This window comes from Squalius cephalus (genome assembly GCF_949319135.1).
Source record: "Squalius cephalus genome assembly, chromosome: 19".
Lineage (NCBI taxonomy): Eukaryota > Metazoa > Chordata > Actinopteri > Cypriniformes > Leuciscidae > Squalius > Squalius cephalus.
Window position 1 is genome coordinate 30,917,609 of NC_137140.1, and position 27,342 is coordinate 30,944,950.

Below are 27,342 nucleotides of genomic sequence, written 5' to 3' on the forward strand. Positions count from 1 at the left end.
TTCAATTAAAAAAGGCTTTGCTCAGATACAGTAGGTTAATGATCAGCTAATTAGAAATGAACCAAAACTTGTGTAGACCCAAGTTTGGTTTGAAGATGAAAAACATACCAAGCACAATGTTCTCTCACCATTTCTGACATGCACTCACTGCGTTCAGCGTGGTCTTGCGTCTGTAAAAGCAGAAATGAAAGCTGTTGCTCCCCGTGTGTTCATATGTAAATTACTCAAGCTTATTTTGTCCATTAGATCTAAAGATTAGATCTAAAGATTAGATCTTTTTTTTTCAAAAAAAAAAAAAAAACATACATTTACCCGCCCATAGACCCTCCCCTCGAAGAAATCAGTACAGAAGTGGACAACCGAGAAGGAATAAATCACCAGATGTAAACGAGAATGTGTCTCCCTCATCTACTTGTAATCGATCGACCAAAATGCATCTTAATACCAGGTGTAAACATGGCCTGAGGGTTGAACAATATTTTCTTTTCCCAACTATTTCCTGTTTTGAATGTGCTATATTAACACAGTGTCACATACTGCTCCGAGACATGAAGGTTGAGGATCCAAATGCAGTTTATTCTGAAAGGGTAATCCAAAAACGTAATCCAAAGACGTAATCCAAAGTACAGGCCAGGTCTAACACAGGAAGGCAGTCCATACAAACTAACACAACAAATAGGCAGGGGACACAGGCAAAAAGGGGAATCCAAGAAACAGGCAAAGATCAAACACCAAGAACGCGGGATCAACAGAGAGAATGCTCGGAATTGCAGTACAAACTCTAAACAAGACTTCGCAGGGAATGAATGTGAAAACGCTTGATGGTGTTTTAAGCCCCCAATGGCTCCTTAGAGGCAGCTAACCCTACCCTCAACCTTAACCCTACCCTCAACCTTAACCCTACCCTCAACCTTAACCCTATACCCTACCCATCCCCTCGCTGCCTGGAAGGCACCGTTGGGGGCTTAAAACACCAAACATCTGTGAAAACCAGGCTTATATGGGGTGAGCTAAACAAGGTAATGACATACAGGTGAATGTGATCATGGCTGATTAGTCGATGGACAAAGGATTATGGGAAATGGAGTCTGTGGCTGTGTGGTGATTGTTCGGGTTGGAGTGCCCTCTGATGGTAATCCCGGGCACTCTCTCTGGTGATCGTTACACACAGACTGAGAATGAGTCATTTGTATGCATTGCATTCCCACTGCTGCAGTCTCTGTATGGTGTGTATGATGATTATTATGGAGAATCAGGCCTCCTTACGGTTGTGAATCAGAACATCAAAGGCTTTTTTGTTGAGAATCCAATGCAAATGCACAAAAATCCTCAGATGTTTTTCTTTTTCTTTTTGTTGACCACCTTTTGAGTAAATTTAACAAGGCAGCAGCTGAAATGTGTAAACTATAAACCCCGTAGCATCCCACCTCACCCAGCTCTCCCACTTAATTTCCCTTTGCTCAATTCTAGGTCAAGCCACAAATAAACAAACAAGCAGTGTTGAAAATACCAGCCATGCATTAATACGTCCAGAAGTTCAGGTTTGAAAAAGTGTTTGTGAGAGAATGAGTCCAAACCGTCAAGTATATGTGAACGAGGTCATCGCAAAGCCAACTTTCTCATGCATATACTGGGGGGCAAAGTCTCACCGAGACGCATGTAAAACACCCCCTGAGAATGGTTACGGGGTGTGTTAACAAGGTTGCTAGGCTATTACACCGACATCACATCTGTTCAAAACTGGACCCACACATAGCAGTTCGCTAGAGTGCACAATATTTTCTTGCCTGCTTGCCGCATGACTAAATCAAACATAATGAGCACTGTGCAAAACTGTGAGGACGAGAAAAGAAGGACAAAAATGGTAATATATACCCTTGAACATCGCCTACAGTAGTGCCTAGCCTAGTAAGGGTGAATATGCCCCTCAAATGTACTGCATGAATTAAATCTGTTCTTTGTTCTTCAGGTATTCCATTGACTGGAAGAGCGACCTGGACAGTTTCTTCGACATCGATCCCGTCAGAGGAACCATCTCGACCAATGAGCTTCTGGACAGGGAGAGTATAGCGCAGCACAACATTTCAGTTGTGGCCACTAAAGTTAGTAAGTATGGCTGTGAACCTCAGAAGTGATTCATAAAAGTCCAATTGTCTTAAATGCAGGGATTTTATCTAACGGATTTACGGTGGCCCATCACTGCGCAGTCAGCAGCAAATTCCATTAAGTCTGCTTTTTACGAGCATTCATAAAATATGACGACTCTCCTGGAATATGTATCATTACTACAGTGTCTTTCTTTTCTCCTTGACCTCCTGAATTTAACAATTGATGTATTCTCAAATTCTTAAACTGCTGGTGAATTAGTTGTTCCTTGCCATCAGTGTGGTCATTTATAGAAGACATTATGTCATCATGAACAACAATGATACAACATTAACGATAAGGTGTTTCAAAGTCAAGTTCAAAGTTTATATTTTCATGTTACTGTCTTACTGTTCACAATTCATTGGTGCATGTTAAGTCTGCAGCATCTGCACGATTTTTTAAATGTTTTATTTTATGCTCACCAAGGGTGCATTTATTTGATCGAAAATATAGTAAAAACTGCAATATTGTTAAAAATTTGTACATGATCCTTCAGAAATCATTGTAATATGCTGATTTGCTGTTCAAGAAACATTTCTGATAATTATCAATGTTGAAAATACTGCTACCCTTTTTATTTTTTTTGTGTGAAAAGAGTGATACTTTTTTCAGGATTTTTAATGAATAGAAACTTCAAAAGAACAGCATTTATTTGAAATATTTTATAACAAAATGAAAACTCTTTGCAGACACTTATATATATATATATATATATATATATATATATATATATATATATATATATATATATATATATATATATATATATATACACTGCTCAAAAAAATAAAGGGAACACTTTTTAATCAGAGAATAGCATCAAGTCAGTTAAACTCCTGGGATATTGATCTGGTCAGTTAAGTAACAGAGGGGGTTGGTAATCAGTTTCAGCTGCTTTAGTGTTAATGAAATTAACAGCAGGTGCACTAGATGGGCAACAGTGAGACAACCCCCAAAACAGGAATGGTTTTACAGGTGGAGGCCACTGACATTTTTTTCAGACTGTTTTTCACCAGTTTTGCATTTGGCTAGGGTCAGTGTCACTACTGGTAGCATGGGGCGATACCTGGACCCTACAGAGGTTGCGCAGGCAGTCCAGCTCCTTCAGGATGGCTCATCAATACGTGCCATTGCCAGAAGGTTTGCTCTGTCTCCCAGCACAGTCTCAAGAGCATGGAGGAGATTCCAGGAAGACAGACAGCTACTCTAGGAGAGCTGGACAGGGCCGTAGAAGGTCCTTAACCCATCAGCAGGACCGGTATCTGCTCCTTTGTGCGAGGAGGAACATGATGAGCACTGCCAGAGCCCTACAAAATGACCTCCAGCAGGCCACTGGTGTGAATGTCTCTGACCAAACAATCAGAAACAGACTTCATGAGGGTGGCCTGAGGGCCCGACGTCCTCTAGTGGGCCCTGTGCTCACTGCCCAGCACCAGGGAGCTCGATTGGCATTTCCCATTGAACACCAGAATTGGCAGGTCCGCCACTGGTGCCCTGTGGTTTTCACAAATAAGAGCAGGTTCACCCTGAGCACGTGACAGACAGGAAAGGGTCTGGAGAAGCCGTGGAGAATGTTATGCTGCCTGTAACATCTTTCAGCATGACCGGTTTGGTGCTGGGTCAGTGATGGTCTGGGGAGGCATATCCATGGAGGGACGCACAGACCTCTGCAGGCTAGACAATGGCACCCTGACTGCCATTAGGTATCGGGATGAAATCCTTGGATCCATTGTCAGACCCTATGCTGGTGCAGTGGGTCCTGGGTTCCTCCTGGTGCACAACAATGCCCGGCCTCATGTGGCGAGAGCATGCAGGCAGTTCCTGGAGGATGAAGGAATGATACCATTGAAGGGCCACCACGCTCACATGACCTACATCCAATAGAACACCTCTGGGACATTGTGTTTCGGTCCATCTGACATCACCTGGTTGCACCTCAGACTGTCCAGGAGCTCAGTGATGCGCTGGTCCAGATCTGGGAGGAAATACCCCAGGACACCATCCGTCGTCTCATTAGGAGCATGCCCCGACGTTGTCAGGCATGCATACAAGCACGTGGGGGCCATACAAACTACTGAGTACCATTTTGAGTTGCTGCAATGAAATTTCAGCAAAATTGACAAGCCTGCTGCATCATTTTTTCACTTAGATTTCCGGGGTGTCTTTGAATTCAATCCTCTGTAGGTTGATCATTTTCATTTCCATCAAACGATGTGGCATCCTTTCGTTCATAACACATTACCCAGTCCATATTAGTATAGATATCCAGCATGATATTTTTCCCCATTGAGATCTGATGTGTTTTCAAAGTGTTCCTTTAATTTTTTTTGAGCAGTGTATATATATAACTTTAACAGTATATATTTTTTATGTATTTATTATTATTATATATATATATATATAATTTTTTTTTTTACATTCTCCACCCCTTAAATGACTTTCCTTTTTGGATGACATCACAAATTAATTTTACTGTAGCACTTTATTTTACAGTACTTTTCCACGTGTACATACTATGTACTTATTATAGCAATTGCAATAACTGGGTAATAACTAGGTACTAACCCTGGACCTGTCCCTAAACCTAATCTTAACCCATGCAGTTACCTTATATTACCATTACTTTCTTGGGTAACTGAGTACACAATCACATTTTACAATGTCAGCCCTCCCCTCCAGCCACCTCAGTTGTGTTAAATAACACCCACTGTTTTCATAAGCCGATCAATTCTCAAAGTCCCGGCCTACAATTTTTATCTTTCTGGTTGAAAATGCTATTTCATTTGGAAAGGCCTTCAGATTATGGAAGTAAAAGGGGTTGCAAACTACATTTCGCATTTACTATTTTAGGCAGCCATTTGAAAGGCGATCACGAACCAACGTCAAACTTGTCATTGCTGTAATTGTGTTTGTGTCGGAAAAGATCTGTGGATTGAATCAGCACGTAAATAAGCAAATCCATCGTCATCAAGTCGTCAAATCCGTTGAGAAGTCACCAAAGCCATTATCTCGGAGGCTATGTGGTGCTCAATCAAAATTACAAACGCGGCGACTCGCATTCATTAAGACGGAATGGGGATGAGAGGTCATTAAAAGTTGAGCCTTTATCACCATGGTAACGGTTATTACTCACTGTCTCTCAAGGTTGCACTGGTGATATGCTAATTGTGATTTCTAAAGCTAATTTGGGAGAGACTTAGCAGAAGTCAGAGCTGTTGCACTTCACTCCTCTACTGCAGTGGGAATTGTCCACCATGTATTAGAAGCTCAGTTTTTATCCAGTTTTTGTCTTCACTATCAGTGTATTTTAGACAATTTTACATTATGTTCCTTCTGTTTCCCTGATGGAATCATTCAGATTTAGAGAAACACAGAGCACATCACAGAGCACATAGTCGTTCATTCATAACTCATGCCTTTCTGAATATGAGAAAAAAAGAATATATTTCAATTCTTGATAAACTAAGCCATCTCTACTATTTTTTTACTTTTTGAATAACACATTTATATTAGATTTGCATTGTTGTTTGAAAATATATTTTATTTATTGATTAAAACCTTGATTAGAAACCTTGATTAGAAAAATTATTTATATATTTATACTTTTTTGTGTTACATTGACATACATAAAATATATTTATATAAAAAAGATCATTGTTCAGGCATCCCAGCTGAATAGTCCATTTTACTATTTAGCATGTCCCTAAAAGTTAGTTTGTTAAAAAAATTTCACCCACCTCTGCTATTTAGAGCTGTAAATTTATATAAACACAAGAAGTATTGAACCACCCATTTTTTGCAGTCTTACATCTTATAAATGCTCTTTTCACCAGCGTGTGATGTGCAATTCCCTCACTAGCATTATACAGAGTCTTGTAAAACATGCGTGACTGCTTTTATATCTCTCAGAACCAGTGATTACGAGATGCGCAGAACACCTGTTTAACACCATCACAAGCTAGTCTAGCATATTTAGCAGATTCTTGTATTTCTGCCTCTCTCCTGAGCTTTTTAACAGTGTTAATGTCACACCAGGTGGAATTCCAGATGTTCTGGAGTCTCTGAATCATATTGTACTAAATATGAAAATGCTGAGGAAAGCACGAGTCAGCACGCAGTTTCCAAACATTTCACGCTTGTTGCACATGATGAAAACTTCAGCCCTTAGTTTCCATTAGAACACACAGATACCCTTGATTTACATAATCCCTTCTATGAATAGTCAGCTAGTTGAAGAAAACAGCTTTTTTTTACTCTACAGTTACTGTAGAAAAAAATGTGTTTCAGCAGACATAATTATTTGCCCTGTTTACATCAATACCAGTTGAAAACGGGGACACAATCAAGTTAATGGAAAGGAAAGTGTTTTTCTCATAACAAGCTAATGTACACAAATTGTCTGTCAAACCTGCAAAGCAAACGGCAAAAACATCACAAAGACACATAAAGACACATTTACTGGTTGTTACTCTGTCTAAAAGTCTGGTGATTTCACTCTTATACAACATCACCATCTAGTGGTTAAATCCGTCCTTGTTAAAGCCATGGTTAACTAGATTAAAGCTTATAGGTTTAAAGGATATATTCTATGAAAATTGTAACATTAACAACATCATTAGTGAAAATTATTTTATATATGTTCATTATAGCCTCGTTATGCATTACTTTTTCAATCATCAAATATAAATATAAATTTTGAGGGCATTTGTCAATTATATTTGTCCACTTCAATACGGGTTATGAGCAAACAAACATACGTATTCTATATATCGCTTCCGGTTCATGTTTTTTTGGATGTTTTTCATTCAATATAGAGCTGCCTAAAATATAAGCATAACCGATGTCCATTGCATATTGAGATTGATATCTAAATATTTTTTGTTAGTTCATACTGCTAACATTTTGTCCGACAAGCAGATGCGATGAAGACCTGTTTGTTCACGCGGTGTTCAGCGTAAAGCCTATAGAATATAGCAACCTCACCATTTTCATCAGCATGAAACACACACACACACACACACACACACACACACACACACACACACACACACACACACACACACACACACTTAAAAGACAGTCATATAGAATTATGGGTCAAAGTTCACACCCTGAATTGTAACATTATTTTCAAGATACTATTGATATTGTTCATAGATTATGTTAAGCTTTATAATGACAAATAGAAATGCCTAAAAGTTAAGTTAGAAAATTATAATGTGTTACCATGTATGAACATATTAAATACTACGCGGGTTCAAATTTAGCATTTAACATTTAGTTAGCCAAAACATTTTTCTTTTTTTAAATCTCTTTCAAAACTCCAGTATTGGCTACACAACAAGTCATTTTCTGCAGGACATTTGGGGCAGAAGCACAAGGCCTGGATAATTATGATGTGTCAGATCTCAGATAAATTGTAGCAACAGTATTATTTTCATTTATTTGTATTTTTTTACTGGACATCAGACACCCTGGAGTTCCTGGAGCTGAAGTAACAAACAGCTGCGCGCACACACACACACACACACACACACACACACACACACACACACACACACACACACACACACTCCCTCACTCTCTTTCTCTCCAGGAAGATTGCTCATCTTCATCAAGGTCGCCCACAGGTCTTGGCTTTATACGGGACCCCTGGGAGGGATGAGTTCAGATCCCTCGTTCTAAGCCTTCTCACCTTCTCCTCAGACATGCTGAGCCCATCTCACGAATCTGATCTATAAAAGTTTATTCCGCACTGATGTTCACCTCCACACACTGCCCGCTCAAACAATATCAGCAAGACGTGTTCGAACATCAACAGCTGTGCCAGAGAGGACACCAATGACCTTGTGTGTCAGCTAGAAACTTTGGATTATCTTCGGTTTTATTTTATTAACCATGTTATTCAGTTAAAAAATGATGAAAGACATCTTTTTGTGTAGTTTTATGAATAGAATAGAATAGAATAGAATAGAATAGAATAGAATAGAATAGAATAGACAGTTTAGGAATAATATTTAAAAACCCTTTAAATTATTTATGTAAAACCACATGGTGGCAGTATAGTAGTATGGTTCAGAACATAATGTTCAAATCTTTAGTACAGTGTGCCACTCTTTCTTTATGCCTGTAAATTATATTTTCAGACCCTTTGGTTCCTCAATAGAAAGCTCATGTGATAGGCCGTCTATGTATGATTTTAGTGAAGGAAGTGTGGAGTTTTTAATGTGATCCAATCCAAATGCAAAGTGGTTTTGAATCCATCATACCTGCAGTTATAAAATGTATCGGTGATTCTGTTTTAAACACTCTGTTTGGGTACTTGAAATATTTTCAAAAAAGTAATTGCTTCAATCTGTACTACCGTTCAAATGTTAGGGGTTGGGTCGATTTTTTTATGTGTTTCGAAGAAGTCTTCTGCATTCATTTGATCAAAAACACAGTAAAACAGTAATGTTGTTAAATATTACTGCGATTTAAATTAACTCTTGAATATATTTTAAAATGTAATTTATTCTTGTGATGCAAAGCTGAATTTTCAGCATCATTACTCCAGTCTTCAGTGTCACATGATCCTTCAGAAATCATTCGAATATGATGATTTGCGGTAACACTTTATAATAACTGCACACTATTAATCATTAGTAAATAGTTAATTCATCATTGATAAACCATTAATAGACATTAATAAGCAGTTAAATACAGCTATACTGTACATGCTGTATTCTTGATTTATAAGCATATGTATAATGTGTTTAATAATTGTATTTTCATACTTTATTAATGATCAATTTATCATTTCTAAATGAAGTATTGCATTATTTACAAACCAGTTATTTAGGAGTTGTCAGTGGTTCATAAGATCCCTTAGAAAGTATGAGTAATTGATTAATAAACTACTGAAATGTACATTCATACATCTTATTATTCATACATAATAATTACTTAGTATGTTAATAAATGCTTTATTAACATGTATTTCTACTAATTCAGGGTTAATTCAGGTAGTTATAAAGCATTTAGTAGTGGTCAGTTAACTATTTTTGTGAGCTCATCTAAAGTGAGGACTATTTATGCCTTGTAAAGCGTTTATAAAGGAGATTTAAAGGCTGTTAAATATTTTTATGTTCTGTGTCACTGTGTTGTGTTTCTTTCCTTTTTCTGTTTAGAAGATCAGTGAGCCTTTAAATCTCATTTGTAAATGCTTTACAAGGCATAACTAGTCCTCACTTTAGATGAGCTCACAAAAACAGTTAAGTGACCACTACTAAATGCTTTATAACTACCTGAATCTACTACATTTACTTACACTTTCTAGGTGATCTTATTAATCACTGACAACTCCTAAATAACTGGTATGTAAATAATGCAATACTTCATTTAGAAATTATAAATTGATAATTAATAAAGTATGAAAATACAATTACTAAACACATTATAGGTATGCTTATAAATCAAGAATAAAGCATTTATAGCTGTATTTATAAACTGCTTATTAATGTCTATTAATGCTTCATAAATGATGAATTGACTATTTACTAATGCTTTACTAATGCTTAATAGCGTGCAGTTATTATACCCAAGCATTTTTAAAAAAATAAAAATCTTTTGTGACATTATAAATGTCTTTACTGTCAATTTTGATGATTTTAATATATCATTGCTTAATTAAAGTATTACTTTGCTTTAAAAAAATCTTACTGAAGAATCGTACCCAAATTTTCACCATCCAAAGCTTATTTATAAATGTATCATGGCGTAGATATTGGAATGTTTATTTGGGGAGGAACAGAAAAGTTCCCCTAACTGAAGAACGACTGTAAATGTGTGCATTGTAACGTATGTAATGAGTAAAGCAAAGTTCACATGGCGCTGTTTGTCATAATATCTTACGTGTGTGTTGTTTGTGTAGATAACCCAGTGCTGACCAGTAGAGTGGCCGTCACAGTTCATGTGCTGGACATTAATGAGTTTCCACCAGAGCTGGCCATGCCTTACGAGACCTTTGTGTGTGAGAGCGCCAAAGTCGGGCAGGTGAGTGCATATAAATGGTTGTGTGTGCATGTGTGTATGTTTGCATGTCGAAAACCAATTCTGGTCTAATGAGCCATTTAAGATGATGTATGACAGACTGCAGACTCTGACAATCTCATTAATTCCAGAAAGTGCAGTATATTCCCTGTTCTAGCCAGGTACAGTGTGTGTGTGTGTGTGTGTGTGCCCATGTATTTCCTAATTTATCTTACCCTCTATAAACTCTGAACCTCAGAGTGAACAGGAAAACCTTTCTAAAAACCTAATTATGAGTTATTGAATTGTATACAATATATTTTATTTTATTTTCACATTCCTGTCTCACTTGATGGCAGTAATGGTAGAAAAGAAAAGAAAAAGCAAAAGAAAAACACTTGTTCCGTTAAAAATTCTCCTTTTCTTAGTTTGAATATGTATGATGCTTCTGGCCAGAACTATGTTCATTGATACATTGGACAGGAAGAGCCTGGTGGGTAAGTGATGCATTAGAGCTGTGCTAATCGTCCTACCCAGCATGCACCTGTGGTGCCTGTGACAGCTCTACAGCAGGTGATGCCAGCGGGAGGGTGGGCGGTACGGATGTCTGCTAGCCACAGAAGATCGATCTGCTTGCGATGTTAGTGCACAGTGTTTCATGATCACTGGATGTGAAAGCAGACTAATTGGTTTTAGATGCAGAATGGAGAAGAAAAACCACAGGAGCAGTGTTTTAAACATTATTATTGAGCACATGTTTCCGGCTGATGCGTACATTCATCCGCTTGTGACTAGTTTTTTAATTATGCTTCATTTAATGCTGTGAGTTTAATTGCTTCATATACATAAAGCACTGTAAATTGGGTTGTTGTTTTTTTATAAAGTATATTATGTGGCTGTATATATATCTCCATTAATTATGGAAAATGAGTTTTCTACATTCTCTATCTTTTAAAACCCCCATGGTTACAGATAATGTTTATTTATGACTATAGTTTGTCCATAAATACCTGAATATATTAATTTCAATTTTAATAATGTATATTTAATAAAGTTTAATATAACTGCCCAAGAGTTTATTTGCCTGTGTTCACTAATAACCTTCATAAATCATTAGAACATTCAATATTCACCATAAAACATTTAAACAGAAGTTGTATTCGTCTTTTATTCCCTGTTGTGACATATCTGAGTGAAACTGTTTCTCGAATGAGAAGAATGTAGGGCAGGGCTTGATTTTGTCCATGGGGAATTGATTGGTTGTTGGATGTTTGTGGTTTGCCGCTATTGGTGGATCTCATGTGAGTGACACATTGCCCCGCCCTCACCCTATCAGAGAAGAGATGTTGCTAAAAGAGGAAGGGGTTAATTTGATTAAAGATTATGAGGACACAAGATGATGATGTGCACATATAAATCATTTAATTAAAAACAATCATTGTACATTTTGATTTCATGGTGACTTTAAACAAGAGATAAGTTATGCAATGATTACTTTAATTTTACATTTTTGCCACATTCTGGGTGTCCAGCAGTGATAAAATGTGCCATCAGAGACCGTTTAAGATCAGTTCTTAAACCCTGATCAATAATCTTTCGATTAACTTTGTGTCACAGGTGGTTCAGGTCATCAGTGCAAATGACCAGGATCTCCCTCAAGCCGGACAAAGATTTTCCTTCAAATCTCCTCAAGAGGGAGTGAAGACCAAAAACTTCACCATCAGAGACTTTGGGAGTGAGTATGGCTGTTATTTCCTAGTCAAGTGATCTGTTTGGAAGAAGAAAAACACACATATATATATACAGTTATAGATTTATGTATAATTTCATACACAAGTGTATGGAGGGCCAAATTACTCAACATTATATCAATAAATAAGTGTTGCATTATTTAAATAAATTATTAAGTACATAATTCAATTGTTAATACAATATAAAAAAATAATTAATTATTAAATCACCAAACAAATTAATAAATGTACTATTTCATTTTAGCATCTGTTATTATCCATTATTTTTGGATTTTCATTTTCAGTATTACACACACAAACCTATATATATATATATATATAGAGAGAGAGAGAGAGAGAGAGAGAGAGAGAGAGAGAGAGAGAGAGAGAGAGATAGATAGATAGATAGATAGATAGATAGATAGATAGATAGATAGATAGATAGATAGATAGATAGATAGATAGATAGATAGATAGATAGATATCCCTTATATCCTAAAAATTGCTCTTTGTGCATGCAATCTTTAGGTTAAAAAATATTTAATTCAAGAAAAATCATGACACTGTGTTTTATGTAATTGTTTATTATAACGCAGCTGACGTGCTATTCTTCCACTACACTCACTTTTTTTGGCCTTATGAAATGGCTGTCCTCACTTTAGGCATGGATGCACACTTAAGATGTGATTTACTGGGACAAGGTGACAGTTTCCGCTGCGGGCAGTTCAGAAAAAAAGGTGAAAAGGGTCTACCTGTAACATGCAAGATTTTCTTGAAAATGCCCACCCGTCAAGAAAATGCGGTCAGCATAAAGTCACAGAGACAAGGTCAGGTGGGCTGATCAGAGTTCATAACCAGCAACTTACAGCCGCCAGGATGCTGGCCAAGTCTTTTGACAACATGTCATTTCTCTGAACATTAAAACACCAACTAAACCGCACTGATTTTATAAAACACAAACAGCGACATTGTTTATTGCCATTTAACCTTTATGACTGGAGCATGGGTGTTGCTACAAGGAAAAATATTTTGTGAAAAACACAATTCTGTTTAGTTTTGTGACATAGAATCACATTTTTAGAGATCATAGCTGTGCTATGATCATCACAAGAAAATAATGCTGTCCTATATATAATCAATGCTGTGTCTCTGTCTTCTGAAACTGTTGTCAAAAGAATCTACTAGTGCAGAGAAGTCTGATTCACCTTAATGAATCAATTTTTACAGACTGCTCATGGCAAAAAAAAATATTCACAGATTCACATAAGTACCGTATAGCACAAAAATATTTTTGTAATTCAATATTTAGTTAAATTCTAATAGATTTAGTTGTCTATATTGAGTGTAAATTTACCTATTCAAGTTTAATGATGTCAATGATAGATAACACATTGTAAAATATGTATGTCATGTAAAACATGCCATTTAAAATGGCAGCTGTCAAGGGAAATGTTATACATTATTATAAATATTTGTATTCAGCATTAGAAGTAGCCTTATCTCTTTTAAAAAGCACCATTTAAAACTGCATTTTGTTTACCACGTCATCAGATTAGGAGCATGAAAATGTCCGATTCTGTTGGAAGGGTTTGGAACTGAGTCAGAGAGATGGAGTAGCCTTCAGGAAGATATAAATCTCAGTTGACCAGCAATGTTACAGTAGGTCACCAGAAGGCAGATTGTGAAAGAGTTTCTCTACCTCCTGAAATCATTGCAGATGAATGTTCAGGCTCAAACAATCTCCTCAAAGAGATAAAGCATTTTATTTAGACGCCTGAGGGGGATCCGGCACTCAGCTGTAGTGTGATATCCCTGTTGAGACTGCATAGTACACTAAACACTGAATAGATTGTTCACTATGAAAAATCATGCAAGAGAGCTTTTTGTGATGCACAGAATCATCTGGATGAAGGATGCAGCGGTTATGGTAAATCAATAATAATCCTTTATAATGAGCATACTTCCTGCGGAGCTATGTCTGGTAACAAAATCACCAAACAATCAATAGCTGTGTGTTCATAAGCACAATTTGTGGTTTTCTGTGTTTGGGGGTTATTATTAAGCTTAATAAAAAGTAAAATGTGTAGGTAAGGTAATCTTGGTGATTTTTGCCCCCCTTGTCGCTTTCTGAACCTAATAGAAATAATATTTTTTTAAATGTATAATATATATATATATACTTTTAAATCATATTAAAATATATTTAATAAATATTATTTATGAATGTAATATTGAATAATTATATCTAAAATAATTAAAATATGACTATTAATACATATATTTATATTACAAATAAAATAATAGTATGAATATTAAAAAAAAAAAATCATTATTTTTCCTTCGATAAAAATGCAAAAAAAAAAAATATTTTGGCAAGACAATTTTTAAAATGTCTGCTGTTTTTTTTTTTTTTACCTAGATAACACTGCTGGGGTCGTGGCCCTGCGTAGTGGTTTTAAAAGGTGGTCTCAGGAGATCTACCACCTTCCAGTGGTGATTGAGGACGGCGGCCTCCAGACTTTGAGCAGTACCAGTACTCTCACCATCCGCGTCTGTGGCTGTGACACCGAGGGATCTTTATTAACATGCAGCGCTGAAGCCATTTTCCTCCCTGTGGGCCTCAGTACCGGAGCCCTGATCGCTATTCTGGTGTGCATCGTCATACTGCTGGGTAAGAAAACATCCATCCATCAGAGCGTTTGACAGAGAGAGAGAGCTGCCTGTCCATACTCCATTTACCAGATGTAATCCCAGCTCAGTATGGAGTGACAATGCATACTGCAAAGCAAAAGCTGCCAGGACCTTATTTTGAAAGATAACTAAAGGAACTGTGATAGTGTCCGTCATAGCACAAGCACTTTTTAATCACAATATTTCCAAATAAATAAATAAAAACAGTCATTATCTATTTTTTTTATTTTTTTATTTTGGAATGGAACACTAGCTTACATGTTACAAATAGTGTACAGTATATACTGTATACAGCCTACTAATAAAAAAAATAGGTTAAATAGAATGCATTAATTGACAATGAATCTAATATGCCACATTGCTTTCACATGACTTTACTGTGCCTGTCACGTGACCTTGCCATTCAGTTATCATTTTGAAAATCATTTTGCAATTTGAATCCAATTTGGTGCAAAGTATATATTAGAGTGTAGGATCAAAAAAATGAGCCCAGAAATAGATTCTTCCAGTTTATCAGTCACCCAAATGGAAGATCATTTTGGCAGATGGAGTACTCTAGGTCATACAGAAAATATCCTGAGTAATAGTGTTCCAAACAGCATTATTTTTACAATATCATTTTGTGATGCTAGAGTTTTTAAAATTACACACTTACCTTGAACTTAGCCATGAAGCACATTCGCAAATTATTTTATTTCTGTAATATGTAATATCTCAAAGTAAAAGCATTTGATAAAGAAAAATACTGATTGGATCATGAAAAGTGCAACAATGAGGCAGTTGGAGGGGAGATTTGAGAAATTGTTACATCAGTCGAAAAAGGAAAGTGATTATGATGCGAAGTTGTTGTTTGTTACGTCTTTGTTTGAATTAACATTAATCAATCATGCACTTTAAAAAGTATATTTTCAGCTGGCTTTAAGCGCTTCTTGGACTCCCTTTTTTTCTTGTCTTCGCCCATCAATGTCATAGTGAAAGCCCTAAATCGCCGAGTGTCATTAACATCAGATCGCATGCAGGCTGAATTACTTTCTATGTTAACTTAACCCCTGAGGTCAAGACGGGGGAAACCTCAGGAGTTATAAACCCACTTAATTTGCATACGGGATGTGCGGGGTGTTGGGGTGGAGGGGTGAGGAATGAAGTGGAGACTTTTATGGCCTCGTTTCCATGGTAATTTGTGTGGGCTGGCTGGTCATTAAGTAAGAGCGTGCTCAACAAAATGAGGTTAGCACTCGGCTGTCCTCGAATGAACCTCAGACACAGATCTCACTGTAGCCTTTCTGTCGGAAATGATGTGTATGTCCACCGGACTGACACTTAAGCCTATACTTCAGGAAAATTACAACACACAGACTATCTGCGAGCTGGACCGGAACGTGGACAAGTCTGCATGATATAAGTTTTGTCATCAGCACAGACTGCAAGGTCAGGATTGAACTTCCAGCTGTGTGCAAAATGCAGTGGAACGTGGAAAATTAAGTAGAACTGAGGTCATCTATATTCAGATAGATATGTTGTGAAAATCTTTACTGTAACATTTGATCAGTCAGATTCATCCTTGTTGAATAAAAGTATCAATTGCTTTTAAAAACGTACTACCTGAAACTTTTGAATCTAGTCACTTTAGTACTATCTAGTCAAAATCTGCTATAATGGAAAAGTGATTTTCCACTATTATTTACAACAGGATCTGCATTTCCAGGGGTTTAAAAATAAAATAAAAAGTGTTATAAGACACGACAACTTTGTGCATCAAAGCCACTCCTTTCCTGGTAAAAAAAAAAAAAAACTTAATTTTCAAAAGTTAATGAATTTGCGAAAGCTGAATGTAACATTTTTGACAAGCCAAAAATGTCTGTCTCTTGAGTAACATTTATGCCACGCAATAAACTTCATTCCGTAAAATAAGTGTAATGAATAACACAAAAAGCATTTCGAAACGCCTCCAGCACGTTTTATAATTACCCAGAAAGCAAAAATAGTGCACTTACGCATGTTATCACGTCTGTCAAAAACTTAATCTGGCTATTGGTTGGAATATTAGAACTAAAAGCATCGACATAACACACTCATGGGCATCAATCACTCCACTGAATACTTACTGGATAAGAAATAAATAATTATTACTTTACGATCCATCATTTGAATATCAATACATCGATGTCTGTCAAAAACTAATGTGCACAAAACACAGTAGTATTTATGAGAAGCAGTGGTCCAGCTTCCTGTTGATGAGCTCTAACGTTTTGATTTGTTTAGATGTCACTATTTTCATTCCCATTCTCCTCTCTGCTATTTCAGCATTCATGCTTTTAACTCCTCTGTCTCCATCAAATTTCAACTCATTTCCTTTCTTTATCCCTCCACAATACACCTACAAAGGACACAAGGCTTTGCTTGCTTTTCTTTTTTTTTTTTTTCAAAGTAGAGCAAATTAAGTTGAATCACAAAAGAAGAGGGTCTGACAAGACCTCAAATACAATTTAGGCCTTCCTGCATTAGCCATTATGGTTGAAAGAAAACTGGAATGCATTGTATTAACAGAAGGCGACATTTTCGAAGAAAAAGTTGATTAGTTATTTTTGACATTGACCATATACACTCACCTAAAGGATTATTAGGAACACCATACTAATACTGTGTTTGACCCCCTTTCGCCTTCCGAACTGCCTTAATTCTACGTGGCATTGATTCAACAAGGTGCTGAAAGCATTCTTTAGAAAGGTTGGCCCATATTGATAGGATAGCATCTTGCAGTTGATGGAGATTTGTGGGATGCACATCCAGGGCACGAAGCTCCCGTTCCACCACATCCCAAAGATGCTCTATATTGGGTTGAGATCTGGTGACTGTGGGGGCCATTTTAGTACAGTGAACTCATTGTCATGTTCAAGAAACCAATTTGAAATGATTCAAGCTTTGTGACATGGTGCATTATCCTGCTGGAAGTAGCCATCAGAGGATGGGTACATGGTGGTCATAAAGGGATGGACATGGTCAGAAACAATGCTCAGGTAGGCCGTGGCATTTAAACGATGCCCAATTGGCACTAAGGGGCCTAAAGTGTGCCAAGAAAACATCCCCCACACCATTACACCACCACCAGCAGCCTGCACAGTGGTAACAAGGCATGATGGATCCATGTTCTCATTCTATTTATGCCAAATTCTGACTCTACCATCTGAATGTCTCAACAGAAATCGAGACTCATCTGACTCTTCCAGTCTTCAACTGTCCAATTTTGGTGAGCTCGTGCAAATTGTAGCCTCTTTTTCCTATTTGTAGTGGAGATGAGTGGTACCCGGTGGGGTCTTCTGCTGTTGTAGCCCATCCGCCTCAAGGTTGTGCGTGTTGTGACAAATACTTTGCTGCATACCTCGGTTGTAACGAGTGGTTATTTCAGTCAAAGTTGCTCTTCTATCAGCTTGAATCAGTCGGCCCATTCTCCTCTGACCTCTAGCATCAACAAGGCATTTTCGCCCACAGGACTGCCGCATGCTGGATGTGTTTCCCTTTTCACACCATTCTTTGTAAACCCTAGAAATGGTTGTGCGTGAAAATCCCAGTAACTGAGCAGATTGTGAAATACTCAGACCGGCCCGTCTGGCACCAACAACCATGCCACGCTCAAAATTGCTTAAATCACCTTTCTTTCCCATTCTGACATTCAGTTTGGAGTTCAGGAGATTGTCTTGACCAGGACCACACCCCTAAATGATTGAAGCAACTGCCATGTGATTGGTTGATTAGATAATTGCATTAATGAGAAATTGAACAGGTGTTCCTAATAATCCTTTAGGTGAGTGTAAGTCAACATGAAAATATTCTTAATGCAAATCATATTGCTTGTATTACAAATAAGAGGAAAATGGTTGTTTTGTAATAACTTGCTCGACAAATGGATTTCCTTTTCAGCTGACATCACAAATCTCTCTTTAAAGGGATAGTAAACCCAAAAATTAAAAATCATTTACTTGAAGAATGTTGGTATCATCTTTTGGTTTCCATTGATTTCCGTTGTAATTTTTAATCATACAAAAGAGGTCAAATGGGAACTGATCCATTTGGTTACCAACATTTTTCAAAATGTTATTTTGTGTTCCACAGAAAAAAAAGAAAGAAATGCATACAAGTCTTATACTTTTAATTGTTCCCACTGTATACACCATTTCCAGTTGTAGAATGACCTTCAGTCATCATTTCATTAAGCTGATCTTCACACCACTTAGAAAAAACAGTCAATCCATCTTTTACCATTACGTGACAGCTTGTATTTAAGAGACTGCTGCAGCGCTCTAAAGACTGACCTGTCTCACAGATACCGGCAAGCACCTCTCAGCATCACTGCGTCCTTGCTAAAGGTGCCAGCCAGGATCACAGACAGCGCAGAAAGAGAACACATTGTCGAGCTGGAGATAAGCCATTATCGGTGCTTCATTTGTCAGACTGACCCATTTCCCACTCCATGGATGCAGTCATGGCAGACTGAGCAAGAGATCAGCGTACCGAGGACGAGGGCTTATCAATCTCTAACCTATCTCCTGCGTCTGCCAGTCAAATCACAAACATTGACTCAGAAAATAGGCTACATGTCTGACAATGGTTGAGAATTACAATGCAAATATCTGTCACTTGGGGGCACTGTCATCTCACAGACACTGATCTAGACTGTTAGATTATATATAAACAACCTTGTTATTTGTTTTTATAGCAATTTCCTCTAATTTGCTGCATACTAATAAACATAGTACAGGTGTTAACTTATGTACTTAGAAACCTCCTGAACATATATGAAATACTCCAGATCTCCATTACAGCACAGTGTGAGACACAGCATGTCGCGATCATGGCTCTGTTCTATCTATCTATCTATCTATCTATCTATCTATCTATCTATCTATCTATCTATCTATCTATCTATCTATCTATCTATCTATCTATCTATCTATCTATCTATCTATCTATCCATCTACCTATCCATCTATCTATCCATCCATCTATCTATCCATCTACCTATCTACCTATCTATCTATCTATCTATCTATCTATCTATCTATCTATCTATCTATCTATCTATCTATCTATCTGTCTATCTATCTATCTATCTATCTATCTATCTATCTATCTATCTATCTATCTATCTATCTATCTATCCATCTACCTATCCATCTATCTATCCATCCATCTATCTATCCATCTACCTATCTACCTATCTATCTATCTATCTATCTATCTATCTATCTATCTATCTATCTATCTATCTATCTATCTATCTATCTATCTATCTATCTATCTATCTATCTATCTATCCATCTACCTATCCATCCATCTATCCATCTATCCATCTATCCATCCATCTATCTATCTATCTATCTATCTATCTATCTATCTATCTATCTATCTATCTATCTATCTATCTATCTATCTATCTATCTATCTATCTATCTATCTATCTATCTAGTTGAGGATCGTCTGTGGCCAGTCAATATAAAATTAATAATAAAGCGAGAGGAATTGGGTTCTGAAATAGTCACACATGATAGGTGAGAGAGTCCATCAGATTGAGGGCACACATTACTGCTGCAGCTTTCATTCCGTCTTTAAATGATGACTGCAGTCAGGAGCTGTTTGCCAATCATGGAAAACTCTGACAAATGAGGGGGTTGTCATCTTGATTAAATGAGTGAGTGTTTCCACTGGCCTCTGCCTGCCTCACTCCCTGATTGTACAGACAGCATAATGAGAACGATTTGAGTCACCCGTAGAAATGGGAGAAATCACAACACTCAATACGGTGGCTATAGGAACGGAAGACTCGCCTTCTAATTATTATGAGCTAAACGGCTGGGGTTTTTTTTTCCTTGTCACATACATATTGGCTTGACCTAGCCTGAAAACAAATATGCATGAGCTAAATCACTCAAATGTTTGATATCATTATTTTCAGATTTTATTTACCGATTTGTGCATATTTTTCTAAAGATGCAGACACATTTACAGCTGTTCGTCAATTTAACACAAAATCAAGTAGGAATCCATATGATTGGGAATTTTACCCAAGGTCGTAAGATTCCCCCTTGCAGATTTGGGGCCCTATTTTAACGATCTAAACGCATGGTCGAAAGCGCACGGCGCAAGTGCACTTAGGGCGTGTCTGAATCCACTTTTGCTAATTATATTTTTCTCTTAATGAGTAATGGGTGTGTTTTGGGTGTAACAAGCAATAAACCAATCAGAGTGTAATTTCCCATTCCCTTTATAAGCCAGTTGCGCTCGCACGCCATGGTGGATTGCTATTTACATGGCGGAATTTGCAAGCGGTGTGTGTGTAATAAGCAGAGTGTACGCGTGTTGTGAACCCACCTATAGGCGTATATTACTAATACGCCCTTTAAAGCTGCATTCCGTAACTTTTTTGGGTTAAAAATGATCCAAAATACATTTTTGAGCAAGTACATAACCAGCCAGTGTTCAAAACTATCTGCTTTCCTTAGCTCGATTCAAAACTGTAAGCTTGTAATAATGTTTTTAATTCCAGTGGTACTGGTGGATTTCTGCAGGAAATTCAAGCATGTCTTTGCGTCTTTACGTCACATCTGTACACATAAAGAAGGTGTCTCGGCTAGTAGGCTATATTGCGTGTGATGATGTTGGAGGTGCAGAGCACTTGATTTAATTAAACTTATCAATTTGATGGCAGATCCAGAAAGGTTCAAACGACAATCACCAGTGACAACTGGAGATTCACCTGTTGTATAATGCAAAAGTCTTCGGACTTTGGAGTGGCTACAGAAAAAAAGAGACTGCAACCAGGCCCATATGAAAACAAGAATAAATATCGGGGCATCAAATGTACGCAATGCTGATGTTGTTAACATTAACAATTTGAGAACAAAGTATAATTTGCATGGTTTGACGTGAAAAGATAAGCGATCGTTAGATTTAATCAGCCCGATTTATTGCAATGCTTTTTTTCCCTTAGTTGGTCAGAACAAAAGTGGATGTTACTTACTTGTTCAGATTACATTTTCAAGGTGAAAATTCTTATGTTGGTCATACTTCCAAAAAGTAGAATCTGTGATTGCGAATGACAGTATCCACACCGGTGCTGTGACTGACAGCCGCACATTCTCCTCAAAATTCATCCGTGCTGTGCCGTGCCGAGGCACAACCCACGTAAAGTTGATAATTCCGCGAATAACTGAAAATTCAGATTTTGAACAGAGATAGCAACAAAGAGGAAACACTACGGACTGCAGCTTTAAATAAATAAATAAAATACCACACCTCTATTTCAGTTGCCTCAAAATAGCAACGCGCCAACAATCGAACACACCTCGTTTTCAGACCAGCACAGTGAGCACACCCATGGGCGCACAAATGGGCACAAATGCATTTGCTATTTAAGGCGAGACACAACAGGTGAATAGGGAAACATTTTTAAATAATAGATATCACCATGAAACTTCCTCAGTTGATTACTTACACAAGTATATAAAAACAAATTATTTCAAGTTTTTGAAATTTGTATGTTTAATTATGCAAATTATGCATTATCTCATTAAATATGCGCAATTTTGCATATATTTTCGGTAGATAGATCTGAACATATGATAAAGTCAGGTGCAAAATTCTTTTTTCATTTTGTTTACACACAAGAAAAAAATTCAGAGGGATTTCAGGATATATGCTTTCATTACCTGGGAAATCAAAATATACTGTCCATATCCTTAAAAAAATTGATTTTCGTTTTTTTTTTTATTAAAATGTCACATAAATCAGGCCAGGTATGATTTATTTACAAATCCCTCTGAAAATATCTTCAAAATACTGCTAAGTGTATAACTGGAAAGTTTGGTGGTGCTACATAGGCTGAGATGTTTGTACTGGAGAATGACAAAAAAAATATTTTGAGAAAATAGCATTTAATTAAAGATTTAAAGATTTGAGATTTCGTCATTAGCTTTAAATCCCCCTTTGGACATTCACGATTGGTTAATGATAGAAAGGATATGCCCATATTTGGGTTACATAGCGTTGTGCAGGAGACTTTACAACGATACCAGTCATGACAGACTTCAGTAAACAGACGGAACTCTGCATGTCCCGTTGGAATGCTAACTTCTTGGTAAATTTGGGAGAAACTTACTGCTGCAAGTAAACAAAATGTAATAAAATAAACATCTTAATGTATATTTATAATGTTTTCTTTATAGCAGCTTGAAAGAACACATATTGAAGGAGTAAACTAGCCCAAAATCTCAAAACTGACCACTGCATGAAAAAATGTGGCGCAGGACGTGAAAATGATAACTGCGTCAGGCTAAAACTAGCAAAAAAACACTCGCGTCGCGCCTGGCACTGCATTGCACCAGGTGTATGATAGGGTCCTTGGTCATGTTGGTCATGTGGATTCACTGCACTGACGTACAGAAAGCCGCTTGGTTTGAAAGTGAGTTCAGAGTGAACTGTGCTCTGTAGATCACTATACACTATGGACAATTGTCAATGTACCTTTTTTGCCCACAAAACATTTTGCCGAAATGTTGCTAATATGACTGCACCTTAAGTCATGTGAGATATATTGTGAGATGCTTATTCAATACATAATTTTTTTTTTTTTTTTTTTTCATTATTCAAATTCAGAAAAATAAAATGAAATAAAATCAGCACAGCAACTCCTTCTGGGAGGTATTTTAGACAGCTCTCTGGTCTTGGCCATTGTGGAGAGGTTGGAGTCTGTTTGATTGAGTGTGTGGAAAGGTGTATTTTATACAGGTAACGAGTTCAAACCGGTGCAGTTAAGACAGGTAATGAGTGGAGAACAGGAGGGCTTCTTAAAGAAAAACTAACAGGTCTGTGAGAGCCGGAATTCTTACTGGTTGGTAGGTGATCAAATACCTATGTCATGCAATAAAATGCAAATTAATTATTTAAAAATCATACAATGTGATTTTCTGGATGCTTACATGCTTTGTAAGTGGGAAAACCTGCAAAATCGGCAGTGTATCAAATACTTGTTCTCCCCACTGTATATACTGTACAGTATATACTAGGGATGTCCCGATCAGGTTTTTTTGCCCTCGAGTCCGAGTCCGAGTCATTTGATTTTGAGTATCTGCCGATACCGAGTCCCGATCCGATACTTAATACATAAAAAAAGAATAAAGAAGAGCGAAAAAACAGATCCAGGATGTTCCTTATTTTTTATTTAATTCACCTTATTTTAACATTCAACAACTCTGTTAACAAACAGAGCACTTCTGTGAGGTAGCTTGAACAATCAAGTAATACATAAATTCTTCACTTTTGGACTTTAGTGCAACAGTAAATATAAAAAAAGTCTAATATATAAACAAATAACACCTCAACTTAAAATACCCGGCAGGCATGTAAACAAATAAAAAATAAAAGTGCTACAGTGTTTACAAAGCCAGTAATGTGCTTTTAGGAACTACACTCCTAACTCTTACGCCGGTTTCACACTGCACTGTTAGCAGAGCGTGCAGCGCGTATTTTTTTTCGCCGCCCATGTTAACAGATTAAACCAGGCTTTGAGCATTCACAGCGCGCAGAGGCGGCGCGGCAGTGCGTAGCAGAGCAGAAGCAGCAGTGCCGCGATCGTTTCGGCGCCGAGTCTATTTTTGCTGCGCCGCTTTTGCTGAATTAAAGTGACAATACATTGATCATGGCCAAAATACACCGCAGTTTTATCCAAAAAGTGCATTGATGATATCTATTGTGTTTTAAACAGTCGATCAAATGACCAACAGCAATTTAAAAAGAAAACAAATGTCCAAAAACAAACTTGTTGCCATAACAATAAAATCAAAGATGAAACAAAAGTTATATAAATTAAATTATTAATAAAATAAGCTTCTTGACAAGTCTTTTCTCTTAAATGTATTTGAAAACGAAAAAAAGCAATGCCAACTTATCCATTATGGAGTACTCTGTCTGTAGCCTACACAACCCGCGGTTCAGCCGCGCGTGACAAACGCTGCCAGTGTGAAAGCAAAACGCACGTGTCCTGCTCCTGCTCACCATACGCACTGCTCCTGCGCTGCTTACTAACGCGTGCAGTGTAAAACCGGCGTAACTCTGTGCCACCGCATAAATATTGATGTGTTAAAAAATAATGAGAATATATATATCCGAGTCCTGATCGGGAGGTAACGTCCGATTCCGATCGAGTCTGAAAACACGTGATCGGGCCCGATTTCCGATCATGTGATCGGATCGGGACATCCCTAGTATATACACACACTCACTGGCCACTTTATAAGGTAACCGTTTAACTGCTCATTAATGCAACTATCTAATCAGCCAATCACATGTGCCATGGTTGTTGGTGCCAGAAGGGCTGGTCTCAAGTAGCTGGTCTTGAGTATTTCGGGAACTGCTGATCTACTGGGATTTTCACACACAACCATCTCTAGGGTTTACAGAGAATGGCCCTTAAAAGAGAAAATCCAGCAAACTGCAGTTCTGTGGGCGAAAATGCCTTGTTGATGCCAGAGGTCAGAGGTGAATGGCAGACAAATCTGGAGCAACTGCATGATGATGATCATATCAGTATGGACCTGCACCTTGTTGAATATATGCCAAAAATAAAATAAAAATATACAAAATAGCTCCCAGAATGAGTTGCTGAAATCCTGTTGACATATTTCCTATTTTGATTCCAGGAAGGAAAAACTTTTTAAAATGTATAAAACTGTGTGTAATTATACACTATGTTTATCTGTATTTATAAACAAAATTCACAAGTATAAAATTGTATCTGTTTTATATTAATTTAAGTATAAAAAACAGTATAAGATAAAAAATATGGTTTTATGCAGTATAGATAGATAGTTGACCTCAAACCTGACAGTCAAATTGTATTGTATTTATATATTTTTTATATTTTATATTTATGTAAAAAAAAAAAAAAAAAAAAAAAAAAAATCTATATAAGATTAAGAATATATATATAAAATATATATATATATAAAAAATATATATAAAAATATTACTTAATTCACTATTACTAGTTACATCAAACCTGACAGTCAGAGACTAAAAGCCACACAATTTCGATTTCAGGGGAGCTTTAGAGACCTTGTTGTATCACATTCTGAAAGCCTCCTGGTGATGTATTTTCATTTGCGTTCTGCTTGTGTGTTTCCTGCAGTGATCGTGGTACTCTACGTGGGGGTTCGGCGGCAGAAGAAGAAAGAGACTCTCATGACATCCAAAGAGGACATCCGTGACAACGTCATCCATTACGATGATGAAGGAGGAGGCGAGGAGGACACGCACGCCTTCGACATGGGCACCCTCCGCAACCCCAAAGTCATCAAGGAAAATCTGTTTCGCCGAGACGTTAAGCCAGAGTTGGGTTTGTGTCCACAGCGGCCAATAGCCTCTCAGAACAGCGCTGACATCAGCAACTTCATCAGTCAGCGGCTGCAAGAGCACGATGGTGACACTTCCGCCCCGCCATACGACTCGCTGGCCACATACGCCTATGAGGGCGAGGGCTCTGTGGCCGAGAGTTTAAGCTCTATAGAGTCTGTAAAGGGTGATACAGAGGAGGACTACGATTACCTCAACGAGTGGGGGCCTCGCTTCAAAACCCTCGCAGGGATATTCGGAGAACGATCAGAGAGCCAATCAGACGTAACATCCAGCACCGCCACTGAAAACAAACACTGATGGTTTTTTTTTTCGTTTTTTTTTCTTTCTTTTCTTTGCTTTGAAACAAATGTAGATGTGTGTTTGACTCTGACTTTTCTTTTTACAAGATTTCATTGTATTATTTTGTACATTGAACTTTTTAGTTTGCCTTGATTTCACACTCAAAACAAGAGAGGATAAAGGAAGCCAGAATAAAATGCAGCCGTCAGGTTATCTGTAAATTAATGTTGGAGGTTTTTTGGTCGTATTTAATCAGCTTTGATTTTCAAAAAAAAAAAAAAAAAAAAAAAGAAAGAAAGGAAAAAAAACCACATAGAAATGCAAAGTTTTTCTGACATCCTTAAAAAGTGCCTCAATGGAGTTGGTTTGTTATTGTTCTTTTTACGGTTTAGCTGTGTTTTGTCACCCTTCTTAAGGATGAGTGGCGTCCCTAACCGAAGCTTCGTTGGAGGGAGTTTTGAGGAGGAATTGTCTACACGGGCCTACACTTGGCCAAAGATGTTTGTTGAATGTTATTTATGATTCTATTTATTTATTTGTGAGGCTGTTGAGACGGGTTGTAACGTTTTGTTATGTATTTATCTATTTATCATGATTTCAAATTGAATATGAATTTCTTATTTTTTTGAAGACACAAGGATTTTCATAATTATTTTCTCCTCACAAGGACATGGACGTTGTAGTCCCAAGAGGAACTTGTATAGACTTGTACTTGTTGTAAAAAAATCTACTTTAGGGCTAAACATGAGCTATTACAGTTGAGTCCTGTAATAAACACAGTTTTCTTAAATAAACACCACTTGAAGAAAAAAAAAAAAAAAAAAAAAAAAAACATATTTCAATTGCTTAAACTTGGTCTGGGTTTGTGTAGAATCCAAAGATCCAAAAGACAACAACTTGTCCCCAATGCCTGAATGTCTAAATCCCAAACTATAGGTCTGATTGTGCTTGAGATATGGTGATATAACAGACAGAGCCGAGAGAGACTGCTGAAAATGAGATGGGTTATCAAATATACTCTTTGATCTTATCATGGTGTCTGCTGAGTCGGAAGGAGATTTCTTGAATCACACACTGC

At 37.2% G+C, this 27,342-nt stretch overlaps 1 protein-coding gene across 1 annotated transcript in view; it reads left to right on the forward strand.

Moving 5' to 3' along the window:
- Positions 1–27,067, forward strand: part of cdh12b (cadherin 12b) — a 148,440-nt gene extending 121,373 nt beyond the window's left edge. The window contains exons 8-12 of the mRNA XM_079851466.1: positions 1,970–2,106; positions 10,061–10,182; positions 11,776–11,893; positions 14,308–14,559; positions 25,759–27,067. Coding sequence (XP_079707592.1) covers positions 1,970–2,106; positions 10,061–10,182; positions 11,776–11,893; positions 14,308–14,559; positions 25,759–26,282 — 1,153 coding nt within the window. The 3' untranslated portion in view covers positions 26,283–27,067. The remainder of the gene's footprint in view (positions 1–1,969; positions 2,107–10,060; positions 10,183–11,775; positions 11,894–14,307; positions 14,560–25,758) is intronic.
- Positions 27,068–27,342: the final 275 nt, after the last annotated feature.